Source organism: Calidris pugnax, unplaced genomic scaffold (assembly GCF_001431845.1).
Source record: "Calidris pugnax isolate Ruff unplaced genomic scaffold, ASM143184v1 scaffold56, whole genome shotgun sequence".
NCBI lineage: Eukaryota > Metazoa > Chordata > Aves > Charadriiformes > Scolopacidae > Calidris > Calidris pugnax.
Window position 1 is genome coordinate 8,946,003 of NW_015090839.1, and position 25,710 is coordinate 8,971,712.

Below are 25,710 nucleotides of genomic sequence, written 5' to 3' on the forward strand. Positions count from 1 at the left end.
AAAAAAAAAAATCAAAGGGGGCTTGGGGTAATTAAGTATTGCAGCAATTTATTTTCTCATTAAAATAACTCTTTGCTTGTAATGTAATTTCATTTATCTTCCTATGCTCATGCCAGCAACAAAAAAGTAACTCTCACGTCTCATGTTACAAAGTTTGCTGGGTACGCTGGAGAGGGCAGAGAAACTAAATGGGTCTGCAGAATTAGCAGGGAGTCACAAAGGAAAACAAGTATCGTCACTGCAGTTGAGGTGGATGGAGATTGAAACCTGCTACTGTAGGACCGTAGTTGAAAAAGCTACAAGAAATGTTCTTGTAGGTTTCATGATACCGAACACTACAAATTCATATGTAATTGACACCATCAACATTAGCAGGAAATGTTGCTATGTCTGGAAATATCTGTGCAGAGAAAATGATTGAAAGAGCAAGAATGCTGAACCACTCTTTCTGCTCCAGGTGGTCCACTTTATGGAGAGCTGGAAGAGGCTCCACAGGAAAGTCTATTTCCAGCATTGTCCGTACTGAAACTGTGCTACACGTGAAGACTTTCTATGCAGTGCTCCCTTTTCATTAACAGAAAAAAGTCACACAAGCAGCAAGGTACGATTGGTGAGAACATTTGCTCTCAACCTTAACTATTCAGCCCACTCCCAAATCACCTTCAGGGGTTCCAGAGAAAGTTAGGAGTATGTACCTTTACTTTCTGCCCTCTCCAGGGAGAGAGCTCAGGTTTACTATGGCTTAACAGAGGTTGTGAAATAGTGAAATAGGACTGCTTTAGTCTCTGAAGCCTGGATTAATCCGTGGCTTCTTCTTGCCTAATTCAACCAACACTAAAGCCTGCCATAAAGTGATTAAAATTAGACCAACAGCTTAAAGTATGGCTTGATGGCAGTGAGCTCAGAGATCACCTCTGAGAGATCTTCTGTCTCAGAGGATTGTCATTTTTTTTCTGGTTTGGCTGGGGTTATGAGTTTGAATATACCCTTTGGGCTTCCTATCATTTTACAAAGCCACAGCACAACATGACAACATCTGCCAGAGCTGAGGGAAACAGTAGAATAATTTTGCAGATTGTTAATGTCACATGAGTATTTCACCTCTGGGTTGTTGTCCTCAACAGTTAGTTGTGACGGAAAGTTTTGCAGTCTCTGAGGATGGAGAAGAAAACTTTATGGAAAGATTTAAATGTATTCTTTTTTCTTTTTATTCACTCTAAAACGTTGCCACTGCAGGTGACCACTCAGGAGATTTTCTCAACAACATAACACAGCATTTTTCTGAATTTTTAATTAAGTTTGACTAAACTCCACTGAGTTTTCAATTTTTTACCAAGATCTGCTCAACAAGAAGGACTTTCCCAGCTTTAGTTTTGCCAAATCATCCAGAGTATGCATACTGCCGTGATAGCTGCCATCATAACTATGGCTGGCCCTCAAGAAAATTATGACAAATACAGAATTTCTGGTAAGAATGTGGGACATATCACCTATGTTAAACTAAATTCCAAGAAAAATTTAGACCGATGTTCACCATTTATGTAACTTTCTTTTAAATCCTACAGATAATTATTAAAAGTCATAAATAAGGCATGCAGAGCAACCCAGAAGCTCCAAACTACACACACCTCAAGAATAAGGATGATGCATCATATCACAGACTCTACAATCAAGTATCCATTAACTTAAAAAATACGTATTTCAAGGAAGCGCCAAAGTGAGCAGTCTTCAGTGTTGAAATATGAGTAAAAGATGACTGACAGAAACAAATACAAGCAATCAAGACTGTAGTGTCATGTACCACACTGTGAGGAGGTCCAATATCAAAACAAGGATGACTTGTGATAGATGATGAAAAAAACGATTTGTAAAAGTTCAAACGTGAGTCATGAAACAACTACTTTGTGAGAGCTAGATCATGTGATAGGTGTTCAGCACTTTACAACACAACCTCCTCAGCCAATTAAGTTAATCATCCCTCAGCACTTTGCTGCATTAGGCACTTCTGACAAACTTCTAAATTTTATGCAAGTTTTTTAAGATAGGTATCACCTTAATGGCTTGTGATAAAATAAGAATATTATAGAAAGCAGGTTTTGGTTTAGTGAAGCTATCTAACAAATAACTAAATAATGACAAATTCATTTTTTACCTCTGAAGGCAGGGGTTTTGTTGTTGTGGTTTTTTAAGCTTAGAGCAAATGTCAGTCCATGGCTTGAAATAACATTGCAGGAGTGAATTAAATATAGAGAAGTGAAGCGCACACACCATGCCTAGCATTATTAAAAACTGTTCTCTTTTCCAGAAAGCATCACAGAAACAAATAAATACAGAAAAGGGATAAAGATACCAGATCAGAAGCAATACAGTATTTCAAAACAACTTTTTTTTTTTTTTCAAAACACATGATAAAGAATGAAACCAAGAGGAAGTTTGGAAAAAATCCTAAACAGAGCTTTAAGCAGGCTCTTTACCTCCTAAGAAAGAAGCTTGAGGAAAAGAGATGCCTTTTTTTTTTTTAAAGTGAGCTGTCTCACCATTGCAGATTTTCCCAAGTCCTTACAACTCTAATTAAAATGTGGTAATTGGTTATGTTACCTCAATTACCATGATGCATGGACATTGATGCAAAGCGACACCAATTGAATCCCTTGGGTGTTATACCCCAAGGCCATCCCATTTATTGTGGCCTTATTATTTTCAATTATGTGGCTGGATGTACAGCATACTTTCAAGCCAATACAGATGGGGGTTTTGCTGGACATACAGTGTAGTGTACACATGGGATGACTCAGGAGAACAAGAGAAATAAAAATAACATCTTTTTTTTTTGTGAAGCATAGTAGTGAACTTAGTGATCAGACAATGAATACTTCATACATTTTCAGGACAATGTGAGAATTACAGCACCTTAACCCAAATTGCCTTAGCTCAAAATCTCTGTTTTAAAAGCATGATTAATACTGTCCCTTCAACAATTAGCCCTCTCTGTTGAATAAGAAAGGAGACTGTCTGCTCCATAAAACAGATATGTTTCTCATTCAATGAATGAGCAATCTGGAGAAAAAGCAGTTTCTCCAGTCACCAAAAAGGCAGGAATATCAAATTGCAACTTAGAATTAGAAACCACAGTTCTGTCTCTCTCTCAGCAACAGCAGTGTGACATTTTTATGTACTCCAGTATTGGTAAAACAGTCCCAGAAAAGTGAATTTCCATGATCACCTCAGTGTAGCTTTCTATAGAGACATATCTGACCTGGTAGGGATATCCCCAAACTGTGAACATCTGTAGCTGCTGGAATAACCCACTGAGGCTAAATAAATAACTCAGATGCGAATATCACTGGCTGAGCAAAGGACCAAAAAAATTTGCATAAAACAACCTACATATCCCCCCTTTGACTTAACAGTTGTAAACTTGTGTGCATGACCATGACTGAGTCTGTCCCAAATCCTTTTTTAACTGTTCATTCTTTCAAGTAGACTAGACCATCTAAAGGAAAGTGCACAGTGAGTTAAAGCTTCTCCAGCTGTTGAGCAGGAATTTTAGATGGCAATTTTGGGTTTAGTTGACTAAAGATTGTTGCTATTGCTGTTGCAATTGCCAGACAGACTCCTTTTACTTTTAAGATGATTGCCAGCAGGGTCTTGTTAGGCAAACTATAAGGCATCTGTGTAGTTCTGAAGCTAAAATTTAGGTGACATATAATGTTATATCAGCAAACTATGGAATGATAAATCTGGGGGAAAAGAATTTACCACAAAAAAGCAGATGGGGGAAATAAAAACCTCTTTTGCTGAAACAGATTAGGACTGCTTCCAGTAACAGACAAGTGTCCCACTGTTTTTTAAAAGTAATCTTTGTTTTTTTCATTGTATGAATACTTCATTCTTTATAGCTAGATTAACCTACTAAATCTAATGACACTTCATTCTTCTGGAGTGATTCTTATTGATAATTACACATTCTAGACATAACTTTTGGTTTATGAGAAGGACATCTTTTACCAGACTTCAGGTGCTTGTAGTACATTTTAATATTTTGTTATTTGTAAACTTACGGTGCCCACTATGGCAAAAATTGAGCAAAATTAAACACTGCTGAAAGCCATCAATGAAGGCAAAAAATTCAAAGGAAACCTAAAAGCCTTTTGTGGTTAATTCCAGCATACTTTTGTAAAGCTATAAGAGGCCCAGATAAGTGACAGAATGTAAAAAGGGGCAGAAACAGGACGAAGGAAGAGCCTAGTACACAAATTAAGAAGACAGTAGAAAATGCAAGTGACTCTTAGACTTATATGAGGCAATATAATAATTTGGGCTATCTTATTTACTGTCAGCAAGTCAGATGCCATGTATGAGTCAGATGCCATCAGGGTATAAAACCACCTCATTTGTTTTCATAAATTACAGTATTTTGTGGGCAACCACAAATAAAGACTTGTTACCAAGGGATACTGATTGTGTGCCAAGACTGGCACACCATCAAGTACGGAGAGATAGGGAAGCAGAAGAAACAGTCCTGGTACCAACCCAAGAAATGACTACACAGGAACTGAGTGAAAAGGAAGGCTAGAACATGCCAACTCAGGCCAGGGAAGACAAAGAAACCTGAATCCTGCAGTGGCTTGGGCACCTTTAAATATTGAGAATACAGGTAGTTTTATCAACATGAGAAACTTGTAGATACTGACATACTTTAAAGAATCATATTATTATAAACAAGCTTAGGATGAGAGGTTCCAAAACAAAACACCCCACAGTGAAAATTAGATGAGCATTATGATAGCTCTAAATGGCTGCCATTTCTCAGAAGAAAGAATGATACACACCCTGCCTGGTGAAATTCAACTCAGCCAAGCAAATAACTCCAGACTACCTCAGGCAAAGTGGGAACAAAGCAGCATGCACCTTGTGAAGTTCCAAGTGTCTGGATATCAAGTAAGGTGCAGTATTCGAAGATCTGAAAGGTCCCTTCCACCCTAGACAATTCTGTGATTCACACCCCACCATGCCTCAACTCCAACTCCTGATTTATTGCAATCCCTAACAGAAACACAAGAATTACTTTGCTCCTGCTGCAAGAGCAGCACCAAGCTCTAATTAGCTCATAACAGTTTATTTACAGTAACTGCAGCTACAAACAGTGAACTGCTTTCACACAGTAGCTGCCCACATGCAAAAGGAGATAAAATGCTTTCACTACAATAACTTGGACCTCTGTTCAACACCCTCTAAGCTATCTCATAAATGCAACTTGTTTCTGGACCAAGTTCAGTAGAATATATGTATTTACTACAATAAAATTATAAGTTTTGTAGATGAAAAAGGTAGTTCCTCATTTTTGTGGTACTTTTCCTTTTAGAGAAGCACAGTAGAAACCTAGTCCAATCTCTTAGGCAGTTACAGACCCAACAGATACTCAGCCTCTAGCAACTAAAATTCTGAGAACTATTTTTCGGTTTGGCTGTTGCAGTGTACACACTTGGTTTTGAAGCTCCAAAACTCAATTGTTTTTTCTACTGCCTGGTCAGCTCATTAAACATTTTGTGTAACACAAACCAACAGTTCACTAGAGCTATTGATGTAATAGATTAGTAATATGACTAAATATTCTGAAGATGGAACTATCATAAAAATACAAGTAGTGTTTCTGAAAAGAATGAAAAAGCTTTACTATTATATTTTCTTTCTTTATCTTTTTTTTTTATTCCTCAGTCTCATATTTATCTTCTAATCCATTCACTTGCCCAGCCTATATCACTGCTGACTTCTTCTCTTCTATTCTTATTTCTTGCTCTCCCAGATTCATTACCATTAAAACTCAAGAATGTTGCCTTTCTGCCACTGTTGAGATGGCATTTGTCTTCTTTTATTTCTTGACTTTCCTCTCATTTAAATGTGGATGTATTGTTTAAAACTCATGCTTCCTTTTTCTATTCAGCTTCATTCTCATCCTCCCTGATTCTGTTTATTCCTTTAATTCCACTGAAATTTCTCTAACATATTCTCATGATCTTTATTTTACCAGCTTCTGATTTACTTTTGACTCCACTTGATCAGACTCTCAACAAATTACTGTCTTGGATTTTTCTGCTCTATAGATTCCTTTTCTACCTCCTTTGTGGTTTTTTGCTAATTGTTCTTCCTTGATCTTCTGCTTTTCACTAGACTCAAACAAACTTTTTTCCTTACCTACTTCCCTTTCTCTTTTTTAGATGATAATATACATTCAGATACCTGCAGATTCCCATCTTTGGACTGAGGCCTCAAGTAAACTCCTTTGTATCTAGCCCAACTCTTCTGTTTCTTTTTTAAATCAGAGAATCATACAGCAGTTAGAGTTGGAAGAGACCTAAAAGATCATCGAGTTCCACCCTCCCTGCCATGGGCAGGAACACCTCCCACTAGACCAGGTTGCTCAAAGCTCCATCCAACCTGGCCTTGAACAGGCCTCCACAGCTTCTCTGGGCCGCCTGTTCCAGTGTCTCATCACTCCCAGAGTAAAGAATTTCTTCATGATATCTAATATAAATCTAATCTCTTCCAATTTAAATCTAATCTCTTCCAGTTTAAAACCATTGCGGCTTGTCCTATCACTACACTCCCTGATAAAGAGTGCCTCCTCATCTCTCCTGTAGGCGCCCTTTAGGTACTGGAAGGCTGCTATAAGGTCTTCCCAGAGCCTTCTCTTCTCCAGGCTGAACAACCCCCACTGTCTCAGCCTGTCTTCATAGGAGAGATGCTCCAGCCCACTCACATCTTTGTGCCCCTCCTCTCAACTTGCTCCAACACGTCCATGTCCTTCTTATATTGGGGAACCCAGAGCTGGATGCAGTACTCCAGGTGGGGTCTCACCAGAGTGAAGTACAGGGGCAGAATCATCTCCCTTGACCTGCTGGCCATGCTTCTTTTGATGCAGCCCAGGATATGGTTGGCCATCTTGGCTGCCAGCACTCATTGCCATCTCATGTTTAGATTCTCATCCACCAATACCCCCAAGTCCTTCTTCTCAGGGCTGCTCTCAAGCCATTCTCTGCCCAGCCTGTATTTGTGCTTGGGCTTGCCCCGACCCATGTACAGGACCTTGCACTTGGCCTGATTGAACTTCATGAGGTTTGCACAGGCCCACCTCTCAAACCTATCAAGGTCCCTCTGGATGGCATTCCTTCCCTGGATGTGTTGAGCACTCCACACAGCTTGTTGTCATAAGCAAACTTGCTGAGGGTGCACTCAATCCCACTGTCTGTGTCTCCAACAAAGATGTTAAACAGTACCAGTCCCAGTACCGACCCCTGAGGAACACCACTTGTCACAGTTCACCACTTGGACATTGAGCTGTTGACCGCAACTCTTTGAGCGCGACCAGCCAGCCAGTTCCTTATCCACCAAGTGGTCCATCCATCAAATCAATGTCTGTCCAATTTAGAGACAAGGATATTGTGCGGTATAGGGTCAAAAACTCTGCACAAGTCCAGGTAGATGACACCAGTTACTCTTCCCTTATAAGCATCTCCTCCTAAAAGTCCATTAACATAAACAAAACACAAAGAAAACAGAACTCTTGCTCTGTCCTCCCCAAATCTCCTCTTTTCTTCAAGCTCTGTCAGGATGACTGTTCTCTTTCTGGTAATTTGCATCAGCTGTGACATCTACAGCTCTTGCTAGCTCTGTGAGAGGAATCTTAGCATCATTAAGATGGTCATATAGTGAAATCTCTTCATTGACCTTGTTGGTTGTTTCCCATAGTCTTTCCCTTCAGTCAATACTTCCCTCTCTGCACATAGACATACAAGGAAAGGCTGAAATATAATATTTAGCATTCTCTATACCCTTGTACAATTACAGGTAACTTCATCATTTTCACACTTCTAACCAGATCAAATTCTGGGGAGCTTAACCGACCCCTCAGTTATCTACGCTTCTTACATTGTCTGTTGACTACTCCCGTGCTTATAAAATCAACACTGATACCCCATGTGTTTTTCAATGACATCTTCCTTCCTTGTTGCCTCACACAGTGATGTGCCCTGTTTGACTTATCCTGAAAGTCTATTCAAACCTTGTTGCTTCCTCAAGTCCCATTTCTCTCTCAATACCTATAGCAAAGCAGCCAATAAACCAAACAGGCAGAGGAGCACTCCTACCTTATAAATTTGGTAAAGGCAGGCAGGCAACAGATTAATACTACCTTCATCAGTTCACTCATCCCAAGCATCCTCCTCACTAACTCACCTTTTCTTGGCCTATTTAGACTAATACTATTTTCACTCAGGAACTGCTAGAGTTTCTTAGCAATGTCTTGTATATCTTCATACTACACTACCATAACTGAACAAGAGAATTACAACTTCTGTTATTTTTGTAAAGGAACTTGAACCAAAAGAAGACAAAAGTAGTATTTCACTGTTAGTCTGATAATTGTTAGGACGCATGTAAGCATCAAGCGTTTTTTCCTTTTATTTGCTTGATATAAACCTAAAAAATTATGTAAGCTAAATATATGTCATTTGTTCCCAAGGCTCTTCAGTGCATGCACTGCATAGGGTTATCACCGCTGTCAATGTAGCTGCAGTATACAGACTTCAGCATTATGATAGTAGCACAAAGCATGCTGAGCCAATTCATCCATTACAGTCAATGGTGTTACAGTAGGGATTATTTTGTTCCCCCTATGGTTTATTGTTTAAATGTAGATACTGCATTGTAATATAGTTTTATGCTGTAGAAAACCTGTCTAATTTATGCCACTTAATGGATGGTTTAAGCAGAGTACTATTTTGCCTCTTAGGAATCATTTCCCTGAGATAAAAGCAAATTAATGCATTTTACTTATATTCAAATAACACAGAATTGTATATTAATCACATACCCACGGCTTTCTATGTGAAATACACATCTACTGCTCGGATGCTAATTAAAACCAGTCTTACACAGAAAATACTCTTTCTGAAATACATTTACAATCAGCGAAATATGTCTCTGGCCCCAGTTCTGTTAGGTACTGGGCAACATGGCAATAACAGAAGATTGTTTTCATTACATGACAGGATCAGATGTGATGAGATTAAATATCCAGCAAACCCAACATGTATACTGTGACTTTATCTTATTAATCAGTTTTGTCCACAGAATACAATACTTTGCAAAAAACTAAAGCTCCACACAGTAGTAAATACTAGGAATGGCATCTTCAATCAGAAGAAAACACTCTATATGAATGCGTTTGTCTTGCACTGAGAAAGTGTCTCTCGTGAAGAATGAAACCACATGAGATCTTTTTAAAGAAAGCATCACTCACCGAGTCTTTCTCCAATTTCATCTGTAGCCTTGTTTGCCACTGGACAGCTTGCATGACAATGGCTTCCCACCGCCTCTCAAGGTTTACGATTATCAGCTGCATGGACTGGTGATCTGCATTTAGGTTGCAGGTCTCCTGGTCATCCAGGAGGTGCTGGCATAGTCGCAGCACAGAGGCTACCCCACGACGTCTCTGTTTGATCTCACAACATAGAGACTGCGGGACAGACAAACAACAGATGTCAGTGTGGAATACTTCACAAATTAAAATATTAACTATTATCTGATATTTAATGGTGCCCAATTTCTGCCTTACAGTATTTTTTTCAGCTCTTCCATAAGTTCCTATACTTAGTGTCAAAGCTTAATGTTGTATTTTCAGATAAACAGAGTCTTATTAGCACAGAAGGAGTAAAGCTACTTTTGGTCTCCTTCAAACAAATGCCACACATAGCTAACTGTCTCAATAATGTTGAAAGTTTTATGGTGTAGACTGGTTTATTCTTCCTTTTCTTTTCATTCAACTGGGACACATCTGAAATGAGTTATCCTGACAGTAATCAGCTTCAGAAATTCTTCAGGAAAAAATGGGGGAAAAAATTGTATCCATGCAATGAAAATATATATATATATTTAGCAAAACCAACAGAAATTATGGGTCATATGTACCCTGTCAGAGGAGGAACCTTAAGGAAGGAGAAAAATCAGTATAAAATCCTTTACAGATGTTTTTTTCCTTATAAAATATTTCCAGGGTAGTTCCATATTTAAATACATGTAGGAATACTATGATACCTGTATCCTTCTTAAAGGTGAGTTATTCACTGCATTTACTTCATCATACCGATTCCAGTGCTACCAAGAATGCAGTCTGATGTGAACTGCATGATGGGACACAATCACTAAGCCCTAATATTGCTGAATATTGATGGGAGTCAGGATATGTTGGTTCTACGCCAGAAACCTAAGTAACTACACTGCGAATCTCATTGAATAGCAGTATTAATAATGCATCCTACATGCCAAAACTAAAGAGAGATGTAACACCCGGAAGCAGTTAATGGCATGGGGTGCTGTCAAGCATGGTTTTATCCACAATCACACACTACCATCATTCAACATCAAATGAAGATTTTATTAAATCATAATGTGTTTTAATAATAACATCTATGAAGCTGGTACACAGGGCACACAAAGCACAAAGGCATCTGAGGATGACTGCTTCAGCCCCGCTTCTGAGATCCTATACTTTTATAGCATTTCATAGTTCAAGTATTCAACTATCATCATGGTCCTGTGCTACTCCTGAATTTAACAGGACTGTGCTCCACACGTGGGAGCTTTCCAGATAATTTAAATTGTAACTTGCCAACATCTGTTTCCCTCTGTGGGATGCCACAGATGAAAGTGCATGACCCCATGAGAAGATCTGAACTATCATCTTTTTTTGAAGACAAGGTATTTGCCTTTAAGCTTCCATTTAATCATAATAAGCAAACAAAAAAAAGCCACTGCATCTCTCAAAGCATTAACTTATAAAAAATCAGGACCTGTCCTCTTGAATTTTATTAGCAAAGCAATAACATTCTATAGAAAGTGAATTCAAGTTCCAGATTTTCATATCACATTTTCTTTAAAAATTGGAACTTATACTTAGAAATGTACCTCACAGGAGTATTTTGCTGCTGGAAGTATGTGTTTGATCAATAATACTAAGCTGAAAGTCTGAAGCAAAACATTGGTATGCACATCTAAAAAGATATATCTTTTCTTTGCCTATGGATAGTGTGCAAGCTTTTTTTTTATTCCAAGGCTTCAAGAGAAATGATGATTAAACCCACAACCATAGCTGAATTACTAATCTACTTTCACTGGCACAATTGGGCTGTTCTAACAGTTAACAGATTGCTTATTAATCAACAAGGGTAAACAAGACAATGCAATCTCATTTAAAGTGGAAGTTTTAATGCCTAAAAGTATTTGTGTTCAAAATGTTAATCCCGATAAAGCTTCATTAGAAGACGTCTTAAAATGATTAAGTACATTTCGTTGTAAAGTACACTGAGTAGTATATCAGCAGGTGGACATTTCATACAGATGTTCCACTTATTGATATAATGCATTCTATAGCTATTTAAATTACCCTAACTCTGTAATAGGTAGAATTCTATTACTTCTATAATGAGAGAACCCTGTACCTTTAATATTTCTGAATTTTAAATAAGGTGAATGACAAATTCCCAAACCCCTATTTATGGCAAAATATGACCAGGAATTTTATTATTCAATTTATACCAGAGCTGCATTTCCACTTATGTTTCCTGAACTCGCCCTTATTTATTTTCCTACAGTTCATTACTAGTTTCCTACACAGCTCTTGATGTAACCACCATATCTGGCACATTTCCTTTCCGATGTTGTTCGTCAGCCTAACATCACATCAGGAAAAAAACAAACCAAAAAATCTACCTAAAGACAAAGTCAGGATTCTTATTTTACATTGTATAACAGTGAAGCAACTCAGTTTTATGGAAGTGATGGTACGTTATATACTGGTGGCAGCCAAATCTACATAGATCTGCAGCAACTTCATGGAAGTCAATACAGCTCAGAAGCTGGCCCCGTAACATTAACTTACCTTGATCTACCCGATTATGTCATCCCTTATAAATATTGCTCATTTTTGATACAATACCATATAATATGATGAGGTAAGGAGTATTTAATTCATAAGCCATTATATGGGAGTTTAAGTGAAGCCTTTACATTGTGCTATCTGCAAGCAGAGCTACAGCATCCAAGTCATTTCTAATTTACATCAATTTTACACCAGCATAATAACAGCAGCTTTGCTGAAGCTATTTCTGATTTACATGGCTGTGACAGTACAATTAGGCCTATGGCACTTTTGTTTCAATTTTATTACATTATATTACCGTTAATATTAAACAGAAGAATGAAGTGCTTGTATCTAACATTGTGTTGAAAGAGTTGGCTGTAGCAACAATACTTTAAAAGCCAGAGAACTTAATCATGTAAAGACATCTTTAAACCCGATATAATAGCACTAGAAATAAAGAGTCTAAGCAGTATTAAGGTCTGGTATACAGTGTCCTAAAGGGACACAATAATTGCCTGTATCCTATGACATCTCACAGTGTTGTATATCCATCTATGTTCTGGTGTTGTTAAAATGGCATGCTTCTATAAAAACCTGTCAATATGGCAATTGTACATGCAAAGTACGCTTCCAGTATCATGGTTACTTTAACTATTTGCAAGGTACATTCTACGTTGTGAATGAACAGCTATAACTAATGATTAATAAAAAAAAAAAAAGGAAGAGAAAATGATGAGTTTGTCTACTGAGGCTTGGGCCTGTTGGTCTACAGCTGCTACAGCAAGCTGCTAAGTACTTGACAGTTCAGAAAATTGGGAAATGACCTAACAGTAGACTGAGGTGCATCAGTTAGGCTCACTTCGCATCCTGTGTGTGCAGATTTGCTGAAGTATAGATTAAGAGATCAGACACTTTCGATTGTGGCTCCTCACATTATCATGTGCCCGTTGAGCTGTGGCAACTGTAAATACAATCCAAACCTTTGCAAACGTGGGAGAAACACATTCACTTAAATCGTTTGCAGCAAGACTTAAATTAATGCATTTGACTTTTTTGCTGCAGGCTAAGAGTATACACAGTAACTGCAGCTGCTGTGTATGAACTTGACTTTGTATCTGAGTCCTTTGCTTCACAACAGATACCCTGATAACATTGAGGTGTTGTTCATTATAACATTATTACGAGTCATATTTTCTCATACTGAGGATTCCCGTCTGTGCTGTTAGAATCTTGGAAGATTTTTCTTCCCTCTGCCTACTCCTATTTTCAGTGCTTTGAAGTTATCACCCGCATAGCTAAAAAGGGCTAGCTGAAACTACTTTCACAGCTTGTTAATACCATGCCTTAAATCATCTGGAAAAGCCCCTGCTGAGTCGAATGACATCAAACACTCTTTCCAAGCCATGGGCTAATGGCACTATCTATGGGGATGGAAGTAGCCATGATCTGAACAGAAGGTGCTCTGCATAGCTGCATGACTCCTAAGTGAATGGCATATGACCAGAAACACGTGTGCAGCTTTAGGCAGTGCCAGAGAGTGTGGGAAGCATAGAAAGGTGGGAAGCTGAGAAATATTTGAGCCCCTCAAGCCTCAATCCCTCTCCATCCCTCAGCCTTCCTGCAACATATCAGTTCCTGAGCTGTGCCACACCACCTGCTCTGCTCAACTGAAGGACGTGGAAGTTGGCTTTCTCACAAAGATGATAGAAGAGTTGGCCACTGAAGCAATGTTACATCAAGGTTCTTGAGCAAGTGTTTAATATGAATCTTTTAAAAGTACTAAGGTTCTCAGTGAATTCAGTGGGACGGCTTAAAAATAGTTTAAAAGTCAGTTTAAGATTAGTTCACTGAAATCCACGTAATCCACACATAAAAATCACTACATAAAATGTTGGGGTATGATTTTTGTAGCATCATCTATTACATATTGTTCACGGGATTCTTTTCATGTGATTTGAAGTTCTTTCAACCATTTCTATCTTTCTTGTTTTCACTCTACAATTAGAAATAATAAAGGTCCATGTAGAGGTGCCCAGAGATCTGAAAATAGTTCGAAGATGACAAATGGTAACTTTCACAGATGGATTTTCTTTCAGGTTCAGAAGAAAAGCTATACTGAAACAAATGCTATTTCTAGGCATATGTTATGTTTCCGTGTATGGGCAATACTCAGTGTTTTTAGAAAAATGAAAGAAGATCAGCTGCAGATAAATCCGGAATGACAAGATCCAAGAGGAAGTTTCTGTCTAACCTTGGTCTGTTAAAGGCTTACTCTTCCTCGTTGTTACAGGATGTGGGTATGGGAGGGAGGGAGGGAATGATACCCTTCCTACTGCATCACTTGTTGCCAGATGGAAGACAAAATGAAGATGGAACTGTTGGTATTTACAACAACCGCCATATGCAGAAATTAAAGCAGAATACAAGAATGGAAGCTAAAACATCCAAACTGCAACTTTTAAAAAAAATGTAAAATGCCTTTTTATATCTGATTTTTGGCTAGTGAAGCACTTCATTTTTCAAAAGTGCTAATGTGAAACTTTAAGAATCATGGCTAACATCACTAATATATGAACAAGGGGAAAACAGGAAACCAAATGGTCGCAAATGCTGGGTAAAGTTTAATTTTCAGTGTTTTTTGTGCAATGGTAATGACAGCTGGAACTTGTCTTGGCTGGGGCGATGCATCCCTGTATTCCAAATTCCATCTTTATGACACCCATGGCAAAAATAAGAGTTTCTGTTTCTGAATGAAAAAGAAACCAAATAATTCCTAAAAAAATTAGAAGAAAGAAATTCCTCAAACCAAAAAAGCCAAATTGCAAAGATGGGAAATGAATGATGACTTGTCATCTTTTAGAAAAATACTGCCAAACCTGTGTGCTTTTGCTGATTTCAAGGTTAAAAGAAAATGTCACGTAATATGGGAACTCTACTCAGTTGCATACTGTGGGACTTAATCTATACTGAAGCTAAATATTCTATAAGTATGCAGTGAAGTGCAAAAAACAGCAATTGAAAAATGACATGATTAAATGGCACAACATGCAATCATTTGCTCTCAATTATATCAATGTATCTTCTTCATTTCAAGGAGTCAGGCAGAAATATTGTTTTTTAAATGCCTCTATTAAATTGGGCACCAATAATAAAATAGATGAGAGTCCTAATAAGCTCATTTACGTAACATACATCACACACCACAAAACTATTCTCTCCAAACGGATTTGTTCATAGATTTGTCTCCTGGTTGTCACCAGTCTTGGCTATATTAAAAGATTTTAAAGGCACAAGGCTTGCAGACCATTCAGTGGAAAACCTTTGTACTTAACCCTTGAGAGATCTTTAATGCTAATTATGGAAAAAGTATTGATATAATATCTTTGCTGTCACATTTTATTACGATGACGGTCACAACAGAATCTGGGACTGACATTTTAGAAATATCATCTAATTGCAAGTCAGAAATACAGAATGACAGTTTAAAGTAGAATATGACTTCTTTCCAAACAGTGAACTGGTTCCCTTTATTTAAAAGCCATACTTTTAATAGCATTACAACCACTAAATCGCTACACTGATCATATCTTTCTGTAACTCACTGCTTAACAAAGTGTTACGATATCTCTCTTACACGTCTGAGCACAGTTCACTATATTCCTTGTGAACTGTGTTTGTTTCTGTATATATTAAAACTGTCAATGAACTAATAGGAAAAAATATTGCACTGGTTTCAAGAATCTACATAGGCGCTTACATTCTATATATAATCAAGGGCTTTTATTGATTCATTCTTTCACTAGCATTAAAAAATTACCTGGGAATTTGTGTTTATTTGCAATCAATAATGCAAATAAATTTATTAATTCGGTACATATATTTATTTTAAAGAAAATATTTATTTTTAAATAGCGTTCTAAAAGCACCCATGTTCTTTCCTATTTTTCTCTAGAAGTACAATATATGCATTAAAACAGTAACAATCCAGAATAGATGCTCTGGGCTCATTGCATAAAAGCTGCTATCATATCTGTATGACTTTCTTTAATTTCTTTGTTCTATTCCTTAAGCTTGCTTAAGTACTTCAAAATATTTGTTTGTAAGAATATAGTTCAATGGTCTGATATTTAGCTCATATTCCCATGTAACTAGTAATATGTAATATACTTCTCTTCATAAATTAAAAACACTATTAAAATTCCAGACATATAAAACAATATGAAGATTAAGTTACTATAAAAGAAACTATAATAGCTTACAGATTGCTTGTATCATTACTAAAGCGCTTGTATCTATTACAGTGTCTCCCTGGAATAAAGAATGCACTTTTGGCAATAATCTGTTAAAAAAGTGCCCATTATTGTTAAGATGCTCCTATCTTAGCTCTAAACTAGTGTGCAATTACAGGAAGGTAACTTTTAAAAATAAAAGAAAAACAGTGTTCGATGTAAATGCATCTTCCCTACTGAAATACAGCATAGCTTTTCCAAGCCTTATTTTTCTCGCATTTTGTACAGGGGATTAATTAGATCCATTTTTACACTGAAATATTTTAGAGCTATTTACTACACACTGCAAAGTTGGGGTTAACTTGGTTCCAGGGGATAAGCCAAGCCATCCAGATAGAGGAGCCAGACACGATGGTAGGAGGATCCATTTTTCTAGTCTGGCACTGTTTGAGTTTATAAATGCCTTCAGTTTGTGCCCTCTTTTCATTCAGTTTGAGAAGTTTTCTTTCCAGAGAAACAGATCCAACAAAAAAATATTGAAAGAAGTGGCACGATTTGCCATTTTTTGGGGGGCAGGGTGGTCATTTTTTGACCCCCGAAAATGCTAACATAAAAGTAAGGAAAGCATCAGACAGATAGGATAAATATCAGTGTTATGTTTTGCTTTTCTAATGAATCCTGAACTACACTACCCCAAAACTCATATGCCTTTAGCGGACATTACAAACTTGAAATTTTTCCTAGATCACCACACTGGGCAGAGTTTCAAATGAAGGTGTGCAGAAATTCAAGGGATTAAATGACTTAAGGTACAGGTGGAAAACTCTCAAAATCAAGTGAGCCAGAAGTTAGGCTCAACTTTATTTCCAGTAGTTGGAATTCACTTAGAATTACACCTTAAAAGAAATCAACCTGTTTCTTGACATACATCACACATTAGACACCAAGAAACACCTTCCAATTACCTAAAAACGGTTAGTTATCAGAATTTCAGCCATCTTCAGTGAACAGATGAAACTTAAAACTTTGTATCTTGCCTCAGAGCTATATAAGAGGCTTAAAAGAAAAAACTTCCTTGCATGGATGTACATCAATACCCGTAACCCTCAGGCTGAGGTTCAGATGTTAATACTGTACTTAGTACCTTTCTTAATCTAGTTCCTCCACAGATGGTGGACATACATTTTTGCTGTTCTGGTGCAACGGACCTGGTATATTCCAAAATGTAGTGAGTATCTACCCTATTCTGAATTACAGGAAAAAAACATCCTGCAATACATTGGTATTACCTTTTTATGGGAAAACAATGAACATAAAATAAATTAGACTAATCTTTGGAGACTCCAGGACAGTCAGGATGATAGGAAAAGGAAAATAAGCACATCTAATGAGTAAGGAAAAAGTGATTTCCTTTGGCTTTTTTCTTGTGTCAGTGAAGCAAATTTAGCTTGGATTCAAAAATGTACAGCTTGAGCTGCTCCGGGGTAAACAGAAGAAAATATATTATGGTGCTTTCATGTGTATCGGTATATGCACAAGGAAAGCAAACAGGCTTTTCAAGAAATGGTGTTCCTTGTCTTATTTCAAAAAAGCAATGCATCCCCAGAATGGATATATCATTAAAAGATCACAAAAACATTATTTTCATTCTTTTGCCATATCTTAATCATAAATATACACACATTTGGGGGCTTCAGCTCAAGACAAAACTTTAAGTTCCCAGCACAAGAAGTTGCAGCAGAATCAACCAGAGCCAGGCAACACTACATGAGGTAGGTTCATTCATACCTGAAGAAGGCTAACCTACCTCAGTATCTTACTTGTACAAATAAGTTTTAGGCAAGTGTTTTCATTAATATGTTAAATTTGAAATTAACATGCCTCTTGGACAAATTAGGCAGACTTGACTTTGACAATGCACAGTTTAGCCCAAGGGCTATGAGAACGCTACAATTAGAAGTGAGGACAGAAGCAGGTGATGTGGTCAAGATGAACTGTGAACAGCAGTCAAAAAACTAAGGGTTGTCAAAAGCCAAGTGTCTGGCTGAGGTGACTGCTTGTGTATGATAGCCTTAAAGGCTCAGAGTTACTCATATTATTGCATCTTCAACTGCCATTCTTCCATTGCCTGGACAACAGGATTGGGGTAAAACAACTAGATAGGATGAAATCAAAGAGGGCACCAAACAGGCTTGCTTTCCTTCACTAAATCTTAGACTAGAGACCATAACCATAACTAGGTTCCTCTTATTGTGCCCAAACATGAAAATAAGCATCACTACGATAAAAGGAAAGGTGGTGCACTACAAATGACATTTCATCAGCAGCTGATGGTGACATGCACAGGAAATCCATCAGTTTAGAAGCCAGACCTTCAGTTTTACTTTCAGGTGACAAAATACAGCACTTTCCTAACAGACCAGTAAGGGAATCATCCTGCAAAGGGCAGGAATCCATATACATATTTTTGTTTTGGCATTGACTTCATGCAGGAAGCATAATCTAAGCTGCTCTTCCGTTTCTAGTAATATGTTGCCAGTCTGCAAATCCCATTCCTCACTGACATCTCATACTTGTGATATATAATATACCTGATAAGGATTGGAATAACACTTCAGGATGCTACTGAAGGCCTGTTCTTTTTACACTCATATTCTTACTCATACTGAATTACACTTTACCCTGAAAATAATTCTACTAAAATCAATGGGTTTCCTGGAAGTATGAAATTATCTTTAGTGTGAGTAAAGGTACTAATACAGTCTATAATAATATTCCCTATTGCAACTATGATCTATTAACTTATGTGCAAAGATGAAATTTGGGAAACTTGTCCAAACCAAAATTAGGCAATGGTCTACTAGGTCAATGATCCACCAATTAAAGAAAAACCTCATTAGTAGGATTTAATGGCTCCAGAGAACACCATTCAATCAACAATCCACTAATATTGGAGAGATTTGCACCTGAAAATGCAATGCTATGGCTCCAAAGGGGCAGTTATAGACAATCAAATAAATCATATAATCACAAGCAGTAGCACAAAGTGGACCTTAATGGAGAGAGTACAGTGTATTTTTGTTAACTCTCTTATATTTCTGATCCACACTATACTTGTTTTTCTATAAGTTATCACTAACAAAGGAAATAAAGCTTAGAAGCCAACCAAAGTACCAACCCTTACTAGTGCAAGTCAATCTTGGTTTACTTTCAGGGGAAAGATTTCTTTGTCTTTTGTCATCTTTTGCTTTTTTCTCTTTTTCTTTTCCAGGTTGATAGTAACAGAAGAGAAAGGCTCTGTTTTTGCAGCAAATAGATCTTCAAGGCAACAGCAGGACAACAAGCAGTCACATTTTCAAGGAGTCATTTGGGTGGGTCAAAAGAAGGAAATCAATTATATCTTCAATGATAACGAAAATAGTAAGTGATGGAACTGAGAATATTCTCTCAAAAGAAGCCAAGTCAGCTATTTTCAATTCTACACATCTGACTCTTCAAGACGTCATGACTAAGAGAAGAAATATAGCCCTAAGTCTGCTGATGTCATTGATGCAAAAGGTTTGGGAAAGGAACTGTAAGCCATTTGTCACTACGAAATCGCAAATTTTACTTTGTATTGGCCAGTTTGGGACAGCTTTCTCTGTAAGCCAGGGTATCTTCTGTGTTAGTCAGCTTCAGTCAGACCTCAAGTCTTACAAGCCTACTCTTGACATGAGAATTAAACACAGACCATCCCAGCAGAATAAGAAAGACAGGGACAAGAGCCCCATTGTGTCCTTCTCACCTGCTCCAGGAGGCACAGGTTCAAACAAGCAGCCTATTGCACATTCAGGAGGGCTGAGAGAGAAATTCAGCCTCAACTTCTCCGGAAAAGAAATAAGCCTGCAGTTAGTCTGAGAGAACCTCACAGATATTAGCAGTAAATCTTTCTGAGCTGGGATTGCAGTTGCCTCAACATCTTCAAGTCCCTCAAGTCTTAAAGGCATTCCTGATGATTCCTTGAGCTGGATTCCACTGAGCTAATGGAGAATTTGGAATCTGAGCTAGTTGTTTAGAAGCAGATATTCTGAGGTACACTACATCTTCTCTGTTGTCAGATGCCTAAAACTGGACAGATTAATTGCATCCCAAAAGTGCTTTTCCCCCCCAGTTACTATATAAGAAGCTCACACAACATCTCTGCACTATGGGTTTTTAAAGCTAGCCTGTTTTAGCATAACTCTATCATATGGCTATGCTGTCTACAGGGTAATCATCTTGGTATACCAGAAATAAGGAGACAGTACATAAGAAAAAAGAGCTAGGTAGGAAGAAAATATGAATTAGTAGTCTAAAAATAGCCACTATTCTCTCCTCCATCAAAGGATTCAGTGTATTGCTGTATCTGAGGTCTGCTGAACCCACAGTTCTTCTTGTTACTACAGTAACCTCCATCCCACACCCCAATCTTAGTCCAGAAGCCTGTTGCCACTGCTGAACTAGAACTGCCTGCAGGGACTTTACAATACCTCTGTGAAACCCTGCAACATGGCAGATCTAACCATCCCTGGGAGCTAGATCTTCTGAGTCCATTTCTTTCTCTCAGCCAAGTGGGTGCTAGCGGGGGAAAATGGTTTTAGACAACCAGATACTGTTTATGATTAATTTTGATATTTTTATTGATTAAAAGCTAAGTAACAATGTGTCCAGGGTTCAGCTGGGAAAGAGTTAATTTTCTTTCTAGTGATTCCTGTGAAAAAAATGCCAATAATGAATATTGGCCAAGTGATGTTTATACTTTCAAGGAATTTTTTTCAGCCTCCCATAGAAGTTGAGAAGGAGCATAGACAGAACAACAGAACAGCCAATAGGAATATTCCGTACCACAGCTGTCATGCTCGGTACATAAACAGGGGTGGCCAGGAGGGAGGAACCAGCCATCACTGCTCTGGACAGTGCCAATTCACCAGGCGGTGAGAATGATCTGTGCCTTTATTATTATTGTTACTATTCTTATTATTTTTCTTTTCTGTTATTGCTCTATTAAACTGTCTTTATCTCAGTCCATGAGGTTTTTCTTCTCCCAAACCACTCCTTTTTTATCTTTTCTCCCTGCCCTTCTCTACTGGGGTGTGTGTGTGAGCGAGTGGCTGTGTGGTCCTAGTTGCCAGCTGGGGTTAAACCATGACACAGTGTAAAAAAACTCAGAGAATTCACAGTTCAACCTTCACAGTCCAAACAGGATGATGGAATGAAAACTGCTATCTCAGATGGGATACTTAGTCCTGAATGGGAACTGTACATTGTATTAGTGTTGCCTTAAATAGGGAGATCTCATTGAAATACAAACTGAACTTTCTTTCAGTAAGTAATATGTATATTAAATCAAAAATTGAGATACATTTGAGTATATTGAGTATTTGAGCACTCAGTCTGTGTATGTGTATAGCATTAAGCATTGATATTTGAGTATAATAAAACTAAAATAGAGCTATAAAACCATGGATTGTATTAGGGACAAAATAACATATTTTAGGCAAAAAATATGTAGACCTGCTCTACTGTAAGAGGTGGCTTCTCATTTAAGTGGCCTACAGTACTGCTGCTTGGGGATGATGAGTCATGTAAATTCAGTCTGAGTTTGCTTCAAATCATTGTAAGTGTCATCAGGCTACATTTGACTTTGGAATCCCACCCATTTTTCATAAGATTTAATACTGTATGCCTTCCTGTTTAAGATTTAATCCAAACAAAATTTGGGTAAACATTTCTTCCTTTGTGAAAAGATGTAGAGCTAAGTCACATTCTTTTTGAGACTTTTATTTAAATTATTACTTTTTTTTGTCATCTTAGAGGTATAAAAAGGATTCAACCCTGCTTGACTTCATTTGGACCTTCTATTGGAAACTGTTTTGCATACTTTTGTTACGTGCACATTGAATTTCTGTAATTCTTTGATTGCAGCTCTGCCAGGAACATCATTCCAAAAACTGTAAAGGATCCAAAATGCAGTAGCAAAAGTGATTCCTGGCATGTGTAGGAACAGCCAGCACTTTTCTCCAATCTCTAAGTCCCCAAACCCTTACTCAAAGTTAATACTTTTCTTTTATTTCAGTTTGGCCATAATCTTATATGCTCCCAAACTGACTTGTGTTATATTTACTAGAGTTATGTTTAACTGAATTGTTTGTAAGATGTGCAGTGCTGACTCTTGTGCAAACTTAGTTAAAATGAAAAGCATTATAAGAAGTACTAACTGATTGATTATTAATCACCAATGGAACCTATATTGCTTAATCAGAAAGTTCAGTTGCTTTAGGCATTACAGAAATGAGAGATGGTGTGAGAAATACTATTTTTTTAAGTGATATTGCATCATCTGGTATGCTCAGTTCCAAATTTAGTGGAAGATGAAAACACGCTTCCGAGTAAGACCACTCATTAGAAATAGTGACAAGCATCAGATAATTCACACTGTCTACAAGTCAAACATAAACGCCTACAAATAATACTAGCTATGGAATTCAATAGACCATTGACTTCTAGAAATTTTAAATGAGAAAACGTTTCCAACAATTTCTTGGTATGAATAAGCAGTCTGATTTCTTTAATGAATCCACTGACTAAAGCCAATGAGAACCACAGGCTTTCAATACTGCTGAAAATCTGGCCTCTCTTTTTTAAAGGCCCAAATACAGATTTAGGAGACAGGTATGACAATATATATATATCATACTGCTTATTGCTTCAAATAAAACCAGATCAGAATGCTACACAAAATGCAACTTTATTGTTGCCAAAGAACACTATTTAGCAGAAAATCTTTGCTAAAATCCCGCTCTGGGATGGAAAATCCTGTTCCCTGAAGGAGAACAGGATCCTTTATAAGTCTTGCTACTGAAAGCAGTAGAAGCTTTGCTAGTTGTATGTGATTGAGATCAGATTCTGAGATGGACAGTTACTTGCAAGTCTAAGCTTGTTCTTGAGAAGCTGGTCTGTGAGCCAAAGCCATAACAATGACCTTTTTGATGCTGTTTTCTCTATATTGAGCACTTAAAGTCGTAAGTTTTATTGCAAGTGACAGAAATATATGATTAATTATATAAGCTCCCTTGCTGTCTTTTGGAGGGCATTTTGCAGAGAAAACAGCATGGTTTTGAAGTCCCAGACACATAAAAGCAAATGTGGCAGAACACTTCTACTTACAAGCCAACAAGCACACAAATTTCTGGCTAGACCTTACTCAAATGAAATTTACTAAAACTTTCATGAAAGAATGTGAATTCTTATTATTGCTCCTCATTCTTTCCTGCTCCAAATCTCTCCTGACCCACAAAATTGCCATACATCATTAGGTTAGGAAATCAGTTGTGCCAATTATTAGTCTCATGACATTAGGTCTTTCAGCTGCTAGAATTATGTGTTTACCTGAGAATCTTGCATTTAATTTAAAAAGTATGTTTCTGGTTCTAGTCCTCATCATTTCAGTGAAAAGCTAGAAAACATGAACTCAAGGGACTCAAAAGGCAGAATGGAAATAAAAAGGATGAATAAATAAAATAAATATATGTTCATAGCTATGACAATCTCATGAATTTTAACTCAATCTCTTGATTTTCTTAGTCCAGATTCATGGCTTTCTCATGTTGCAACAGAAGAAAACAAACCAGGAATAAGACAACCACACTTCCTCCTTTATAGCTGTGCAACTTATGGTCACTCTTTCCCCCTTTTCAACAGCAGCCCAGCTTTGGCTACACTTGGAAGCTGACTTAATACTGCTGTGGAATGGCCAGCAAGTGTCACTACAGACTGAAGCAAAGTTCATGCTTCTCCTTCGTAACTAAGTATGAAAATGTTTGAGGCAGCCAGGAGCACTGAAAGCTGGTGGAATGAGTAACAACATGGCTCTGCAGACTAACTGCACATTGCGTTGCACAGAGATTGCTGGGCTGACCAAAGTATACAATATAGTTTCCACAAAACTAAAAAATACAGGAACTTACATAAACTGGGTAATGACCTTAACTAATAATATGCCAATAATTCTAATATCTAAATATGCTAATAATAATAGAAAAAAATCAGCCAAATATACTTAGCGGTATTTGAATTTTGAATACAAACAAGAAACAGCAGTAGATGCAAGAAAGCGCTCTCTTTTCATCACATATGAAAATGGAATATACCGAGAAGTCACCTAGAGGAAGGAAGAAAGGAAGGAAGGGCTGCCTTGTGGTTAGCACCCAAGATGAGGGTGACCGTAGCTGTATTCTACCCTAACACAGCCATTGACTTTCTGTGAAAACCTGAAAAAGTCACTCAATCGCCTTGTATTTTACTTCCTTCATTTCTAAAAATGGGATAATAATACCTACCTTAAAGGGTTAGTGAGGCTTAGTTCATTAATGTTTGTACAGCATGTACAGGTCCCTGGCTGGGTAATACTATAGAAATGTTAAGTATTACTATTGCATAGCAATATCCCAAAAGAAAAGTAATGCAGTAGTACATTCTTTAATAAGAAGAATACTCAAATAAATATGGCACGGTTTTTTAGAAGAGAAAACAGAAAAAGTCAAAATAATTTCCTGCTGGTGAATTTAACAACCCCTCCTCCCACCACATTGTTCTCATTTTGGGTCTCAACTGCATGTGAACTATACATTCAATTCATTCTCCAATTGCAAAATGAAAGGAAAACACCTGAAAAATGAAATAACTGTTTTTCCTAAGGCATAAGTGTAATTTAAAACGTAACATTATGGAATGAAAATCAATGGCATTGTTGAGTTTATTTTATTAAAAATGTTTCTCTGTGTACAGTGGCTATGTGTATAATCGGGATGGTGCAGCACAATAAATTTCCATTAAGAAACAATGATTCACTTACCGCAGAGAAAGCAGTAATAAGGTTAAACTCTTAAGTTAAGTGGAAAGTAAGTCAAACTAAACCCCAGCAGGTTTTCTACTAGTGGCATAGCTAATGTTTTTGAAAATGTTCAAAATGTTCTTTCTCAAATATATGTATTATACATTGCAGTATTGTTAATTATATCCATTTTCTCTTTTATACACTTCCCCAGGAGATCAGTGAAGAATGGAAAACTTACTTATACTGGATTTCAGATTTAATGAGACAAAGATAGTTTAATATATATGACAGAGTGATGTGCTCTCACCATATTTGATAGGTAATTATTTTTTATACTCTAATGGCTACCATTTTGAAAATAATTAATGTATTATTTGTGTAATTAATAGATAATCAACCAAGTAATGAAATACTCTGGTTACATCATGGTGGGTGGTACTATCCTGTTTAACATCTCTAGAGCTCTTGGCATGACATCACGTCATATCTATCAAAAGATTTCACTTGAGACATTTATGTGCGTTCCAAATATATAAGTAACATTGCTGTGGTATTTCTGTTCATATATATATATATATATACATATAAAGTCTTAGCCATATATAAAAAAATACATATTTAAAAACAATTTTGTCTGAAATTAGATTTTCAAATTCATAAATAAATTGTATGATTTTCCACAGTAATAAGCATCCAGCATTTCCTGT

The 25,710-nt window shown here is 37.2% G+C and overlaps 1 protein-coding gene across 6 annotated transcripts in view; it reads right to left on the minus strand.

Moving 5' to 3' along the window:
* Window positions 1-25,710, minus strand: part of AKAP6 (A-kinase anchoring protein 6) — a 279,987-nt gene that overhangs the window by 22,448 nt on the left and 231,829 nt on the right. For all 6 annotated transcript variants that reach the window (XM_014941817.1, XM_014941815.1, XM_014941816.1 and 3 more), the window contains exon 12: window positions 9,302-9,517. In XM_014941817.1, the coding sequence (XP_014797303.1) occupies window positions 9,302-9,517 (216 nt within the window). The remainder of the gene's footprint in view (window positions 1-9,301; window positions 9,518-25,710) is intronic.